The 7,222-nt window shown below is 40.6% G+C and overlaps 1 protein-coding gene across 1 annotated transcript; it reads left to right on the top strand.

The window, feature by feature from the left end:
- The first annotated feature begins 208 nt into the window (after positions 1 to 208).
- On the top strand, positions 209 to 4,870 carry LOC110883450. The gene is made up of 2 exons (XM_035976122.1): positions 209 to 2,176; positions 2,372 to 4,870. The coding sequence occupies exons 1-2, from the start codon at positions 209 to 211 to the stop codon at positions 4,868 to 4,870; spliced, it is 4,467 nt and encodes a 1,488-aa protein (XP_035832015.1).
- The last annotated feature ends 2,352 nt before the right edge of the window (positions 4,871 to 7,222 follow it).

The following is a 7,222-nucleotide window of genomic DNA, read 5'->3' as shown; positions in this document are numbered from 1 at the left end:
TATGATATTCGTAATAGTGACGCTCCGACCTGCCCCGGGTTGGGGTGTTACAGTTATGGTATTAGAGCCAAGGCTCCTTCCTGTAGAAAACTTGAACCTTAATAACAAAACACGTGAGGTAATGGGTAGACATCGGGTTAGGATTCCTCTTTGCCATTTTTCCGCTTAATGTAAAATCTCAATGCTCATCCGAAGGTCTTCTTTTCAGATGGCTCCTAAAAGACGTGTGAACACTCGTCGTAGTGGGGCTAACACCTCAGACGACACTCCTCTTGAGGCTCTTGTTGCTAACGCCGTCAATACAGCTATTGCGGGTTTAGTTCCTAACTTATTACAGCAGTTACAACAAATGAATCATGGAGGTAACCATAATGGACCACCACCAGGAGGTAACCACAACGGACCACCACCAGGAGGTGACCATAACGGACCACCACCAGGAGGTAACCACGACAGGCCACCTCTCGGAAATAATGTTAACCCTCCTGTTAGCATCCATCAATGGCTTGCACACTTCCAAAAACAAAAGCCAAAATCATTTAGTACTGCTACTACACCAGTTGAGGCGGAAAACTGGATCGCTCATATCGAGAAATTGTTTGAAGTGTTGGGCGTTGATGATGTGTTCAAAGTCAGGCTTGCTACTTACAAATTGGAGGACGATGCTCATAGGTGGTGGAAGATTTTGAAAAGTTCTCATGGAGGAGATAATTACGCAGCTACACTCTCATGGGATGAGTTTCGCTCATTATTTTATCAGCAGTATTTCACTGATGCTGATCGTAGTGAATACCTGAGAGAATATTCATCCATCATGCAGAGAAATGATGAGCCTATCATGGAATTTAAGAACCGTTTCCGTCGCTTGGTTAGTTTTCTAGGCCCCGCCGCTGGCACGATAGAGCAGCAGACAAACACTTTCAAGTGGGCTATATGTGACCGGGATAGGAAGTTTATCCTGAATCTTCGTTTTAATGACATTAATGAGATTGTTGACGCGGTTAAGAACTTGGATAACGATAAGAAGCATCGTCAGAAGGCGTTTGATGATAACCGCAAACGCCCAAGGGAAAATAATCAGGATCACTCTTCTTTTCGCGCTGGAAACGATCAGTCCTTAGCACCCCGAGACCGTAAACATCGTTCTGATAAGAATTTCAACAATCAATCACGAAATGGGGGAAATCGAAATCAAAATCATAAGCCTGCACAAAACCAAGCACAACAGAATCAGGCCCTCATTAGAGCACAACAAAACCCACAACCGAACCGTGATCCTCCTTGTGCCACTTGCGGGAAACCTCACAAAGGTATTTGTCGCCGAGCTGAAGGCCTTTGTTTCAAATGTGGAGATGCAGGACACATGATTAAAGCTTGCCCTCAGCTTGCCCCTAAAGCCAATACCGGGGGTAATGCTAGACCTGCTGTGGGAGGACGTGTGTTCGCGTTGACAGCTGATGACGCAGCAAATGCCCCAGGTACGGTTTCCGGTTATTTACGCATTGGTGAACGTGAAATTTATGCCTTGTTTGATACTGGTGCGACACATTTTGTGGTATCTCTCTTAATTGCTAAGCACTTGATGACTATGCCTACTACTTTAGAATACCCTTTAGTGATATCTACTCCCTTAAGAAATTCTACTATCATCTCTCATGTTTATCGAGATTGTCCGATCCAAATCGCGTCCATTATTCGTCCCGCAAATTTGTATCCCATTCAGATGAATGACTTCGATGTTATTCTTGGCATGGACTGGCTCTCTCGGCATAATGTCTCGATTGAATGTCAGACTCGCCGCATTGTTTTTGGAAATCCTCAGCGTCCTGAATTCATTTATCAAGGGACTCAACCTCGTAAGCCATTGAAAATAATTTCTGCATTTAAGGCCCAAAGGTTTCTTTCACACGGGTGTGTAGCATTCTTTGCTTCGATAAAAGCTACGTCGTCGAATGAGACCAACATCTCCGATTATCCAATTGTCCGTGAGTTTTCGGATGTATTTCCTGAAAAGCTGCCTGGACTCCCACCAGATCGCGAAGTGGAGTTCACTATTGACCTGATTCCTGGTGCCGAGCCGATTTCTAAAGCACCGTACCGCATGGCGCCTCTGGAGCTCAAGGAGCTCAAAGAGCAGTTGCAAGAGTTGTTGGAACTTGGTTTTATTAGACCTAGTGTCTCGCCTTGGGGCGCACCGGTCTTGTTCGTGAAAAAGAAGGATGGTTCTATGAGACTTTGTATTGACTATCGAGAGTTGAACAAAATCACCATTCGGAATCGATATCCGCTACCTCGCATCGATGATCTGTTTGATCAACTTCAGGGTGCTAAATGTTTTTCTAAGATCGATCTAAGGTCTGGGTATCACCAGCTGAAGATCAAAGATTCAGACATTCCTAAATCAGCTTTCCGCACTCGGTATGGTCATTATGAGTTTTTGGTTATGCCATTCGGGTTAACCAATGCTCCAGCTGTTTTCATGGACCTAATGAATCGAGTATTTCACGAGTTTCTCGATAAATTCGTCATAGTCTTCATCGACGATATTTTGGTCTATTCTAAGAGCAAGGAAGAACATGAGTACCATCTTCGTACCGTACTTGAAATTTTGCAACAGAAGAAGCTTTATGCAAAATTTTCGAAGTGCGAGTTCTGGTTAGACCGAGTAGCTTTCCTTGGTCATGTGGTTTCCGCTGAAGGTATTTTAATGGATCCTGCTAAGGTGGAAGCAATCACTAAATGGCCTACACCTACCTCAGCCACCGAGGTTCGCAGTTTTCTTGGCCTCGCTGGATATTATCGAAGATTTGTCGAAGGATTTTCAACCATCGCCTTACCTCTAACCCAACTTCTGAGAAAAGGGGTTAAGTACGCTTGGAATGATGATAGAGAGAAAAGTTTTCAGGAGTTGAAAAAAAGGTTAGTGTCTGCCCCGATTCTCACACTCCCATCAGGTACAGGTGGATATCAAATTTATAGTGATGCTTCGAAGAAGGGACTCGGATGTGTTTTGATGCAACACAATAAGGTCATTGCTTATGCCTCACGCCAGTTGAAGCCGTATGAGGTTAATTATCCGACGCATGACCTCGAGCTTGCCGCCGTTATCTTTGCTCTAAAGATTTGGCGACATTATTTGTACGGAGAGACTTGTGATATTTTCACTGATCACAAGAGCTTGAAGTACATCTTTACACAAAAGGAGTTAAACATGAGACAACGACGTTGGTTAGAGCTTTTAAAAGATTATGATGCCAATATCCAGTATCATCCGGGAAAGGCCAATGTTGTGGCCGATGCTCTTAGCCGAAAGAACTTTGGGACAATTTCATCTCTTCGATTGCAACCTCATATTCTAACTGATCTTGAAAAGCTAGGTATTGGTATCCATCTTGGTGACGCTGACGGTTATCTAGCCAGATTTCAGATTGAGCCCGACTTAATATCGCGCATCAAGAGTGCTCAACAAGATGACGGAGAACTTTGGGCTATTATACAGAATTTGGAGGTTGGTAAACAGTCAGAATTTCGCATTGACGAAAATGGAGTAGTTTGGTGTGGAAAACGGTTATGTGTTCCTAATGATTCCACCCTACGTGAATCATTGTTAGCTGAAGCTCATAGTTCACCATTCTCTATCCACCCCGGATCTACAAAGATGTATCGAGATCTTCGTCAGCACTTTTGGTGGAATGCTATGAAAGAAGATATAGCCAGATATGTTAGCAGATGTCTTACTTGTCAACAAGTGAAGGCAGAACATCAGAGAGCCGGAGGTTTGCTTAAACCACTAGATATTCCGATATGGAAGTGGGATGACGTTTCAATGGATTTTGTAACTGGTCTACCAAGGACGTTCAAAAAGAATGATGCTATCTGGGTTGTAGTCGACCGTTTGTCAAAGTCAGCTCACTTTCTCCCGATTCAGCAGGGATTCTCAGTCAGTAGATTATCTGAAGTCTTTACTCAAGAAATCATTAGACTTCATGGTACCCCAGTCTCTATCGTGTCTGATCGAGACCCGCGGTTCACTTCACGGTTTTGGAAGGGATTTCAAGCTGCTTGGGGCACCAAATTGAGATTCAGCACGGCATTTCATCCTCAGACAGACGGTCAGTCAGAGCGTACTATTCAGACACTCGAGGATATGCTTCGAGCTTGTGCTCTGGAGTGGACAGGAAATTGGGATGAATATCTTTGTCTTGTCGAGTTTACCTACAATAATAGTTGGCAAGCTAGCATTGGTATGGCACCGTTCGAACTTCTTTACGGACGAAAGTGTAGAGCACCTATCTGTTGGGAGGAAGTTGGTGAGAAAATCATTGAAGGACCCGAACTAGTGCAAATTACCAGTGAGAAAGTTGCTATCGCTAGGGAAAAGTTGAAGGAAGCGCAGAGTCGACAGAAAAGCTATGCAGACCGACATCGCCGAGCTTTGGAATTTAATGTTGGTGAGCATGCTTTCTTACGAGTTTCGCCTTGCAAAGGTGTTCGTCATTTTGGAATCAAGGGAAAGCTTAGCCCTAGATTCATCGGTCCATTCGAGATTCTTGAAAGAGTTGGTGAAGTTTCTTACCGTTTGGCATTGCCACCTCAACTATCGCACGTGCATAATGTCTTTCATATATCCCTCCTTAGGGGATATAACTATCATCCGTTACACGTTGTGAATTATCCTTATCATCTTATTCATGAGGACTTATCTCTTGAGGAGGAGCCCGAAGCTATTATTGACCGCCAAGAACGAATTATGCGTAGGAAGACTATTCCTTTTGTTAAAGTCCTTTGGAAGAACCATTCTGAACGTGAAGCTACATGGGAATTAGAAGACACGATCCGTTCTCATTATCCAAATTTGTTTTCGTCTTAGTATCCTAAACTTTAATGTGTTGTGATCTTGTACGACCTTGGAATTGTTTTAGTCTCGGTTTACCTGCCCTTATTGTAACTCAGTATTTCCACTAATGTGTAATGTTTCGCTTATGCTTATAAGGGATCCGAATTATGTCCGTATTTGTTATCCGCACCTTGCAATTTCGAGGACGAATTTTTTTTAGAGGGGAAGAATTGTAACACTCGAAATTTTCATAACCCTTATAACGATTAACAATTTTATTCAGTTTATAAATTATAAATTAGAAATTTAAGACATTGTTAATTTGATTTATTTTGACTTTATAAACCAAGTTAGTATGTGTGTAAATGCATACACATACGTAAGTGTGGGTATACATATAATATGGTTTATAATCTAAAAGTAAATATATTATATATTATGTAATTTATATATCATTATTTATGGAAGTATGGATAGATGACTAGGGAATAGTTATATCCATAACATTTGTACAAGCCCATACTTTCATCATCTTTCCTCCTCTGCACATTTATAGCATAACCCTTCCTTGTTTCTTGTTCGACCATCCAAGACATTCAAACCATTCATAAATTGATTACAATATTAACTTTAAATTTTAAGCGCATACATACACATAACCTTGAATCACACCATAAACTACCACCATCTCCACTTGAATCGCCACAAGAACCCCACTTTGCGGCCACCCCTTTCGTTTCCGCCACACGTCACCGTCGCGAGCAACTCGTCACCACCGCACCATTCAGTTACTGTTTTCCACCGCGGCGGGTCGGTTTCTTTCCAAACTATCAAGGTATAAACTCCAACACCTTGTTTCATTTCGATTCGATTGAACTCGGTTGATTTTCCGGCGACACGCATAATTGAAAAATGTGTACCTTGTGTGTGGTAAGCGATCCGAGAGATTGTCATGAGCCGTGTGTGATTGTGTGTGTACGGGTGAGTGTGTTGTGTGTGTGCGTTTATGTGATACAGAAGCATGTGTGCGTGAGTGGGTTGTGTGATTGTGTTTGTTCTTAAAAGTGGTGTGCAAGTGCATGAGGGTGTGCAAAGACATGTGTGTGTTGTATATTTGCGTGAGTGTACTGCATCTGCCTGAAAATTTAAGTCAAAATGAATGATGTTGTATGTAACCAAATTAATCATCTTTAGTTTATTTTTACTATTTATTATCCATTTCGTTTAGTTGATAGTGAATGTTATACTTAGCTTATTTTAATAAAATCTAATTATTTAAATTGATTTTAATAAATGTAACAAATCTTAGAATTTAATATTTTGTTTTAAAAGGACCTAGTGTTTACGATTTAGTTTTTTTTTTTTGAAAAACATTATTATTGAAAAAAAAAGAAATTCATATCTTTGTATATTATTTTATTTAAGGACTTTATTAAATTATACTTGTAAGTTTGTAGGAGCTAATTACTATTTTAGATCATGTTCTTAAATATATATATGTGTTTGTTATGAAGGTGTGTTTGATTGTGTCTTGCATGTACTCTGTGGAAGTGTGTTATTTGTGTGAGTGTTTGATTTGTGTTTTGTATGTCTGCACATGAGGTATGTGAGAATGCATCTCATTGTGATGTGGGTATGTTGTGTGAAGGTGTGTTTGTGTGTCATGAATATATATTATATATTATGTGTGCATGAAGTATGATATATACATACGAAACAGTTTCTTTTAGTTTTAATACAAACAGCTAATTAACAATTGAGATATTAATCATGTTTTTAATAAATAAAACTTTTATTATTCTACGGTATTAACTTATAATTTTTTTTAGTGTTAACCAAAGGTGTGCACCTTGATAATTTATTTCGAGTAAGTTAGTTCGCGGTCGCCGGAAAGTCCAACGAAAGACCTCTCTATTTAAATAAATTATATAATACTAATCTCGTTAATACGGGATTTAGGTTCATGTAAGTTTTGAGCACGACCCGAATTGTGGATTTTTGCTTTGCTTGCTAAACTAAGGTACGGATTCCTAATTCTGACATCATAGTATTTTTTATCATGTCCGTCACTTTGCAGTACGGATTTTCGTGTGTTCCTGTTAACCGTTTGATATGTGATGCGTTACCTGAATCAGTAATGGAATTGTGTATGATTATTAGTGTGATGTAACATGCCATACCTCAGACTTGTACTCATGGTCGCATGTTCCTATTAATATTATTTTCAGTTGGTTGTAAACTATTTACATGGCCTAGTTTTGTACTCTGTCACCCGAGCGTCTGGCGTGCCGTTTGGGCGTCAACGGCATGGCACTTATCGTGACAGTGCGTAATAAAAGTTCACGGCGTCTCTAGTTTGTGCTCGTGTAGCACCTTGGCCCCTAG

The sequence above is a fragment of the Helianthus annuus genome, chromosome 8 (assembly GCF_002127325.2).
Source record: "Helianthus annuus cultivar XRQ/B chromosome 8, HanXRQr2.0-SUNRISE, whole genome shotgun sequence".
Lineage (NCBI taxonomy): Eukaryota > Viridiplantae > Streptophyta > Magnoliopsida > Asterales > Asteraceae > Helianthus > Helianthus annuus.
This window is presented reverse-complemented; position numbering and strand designations above follow the sequence as displayed.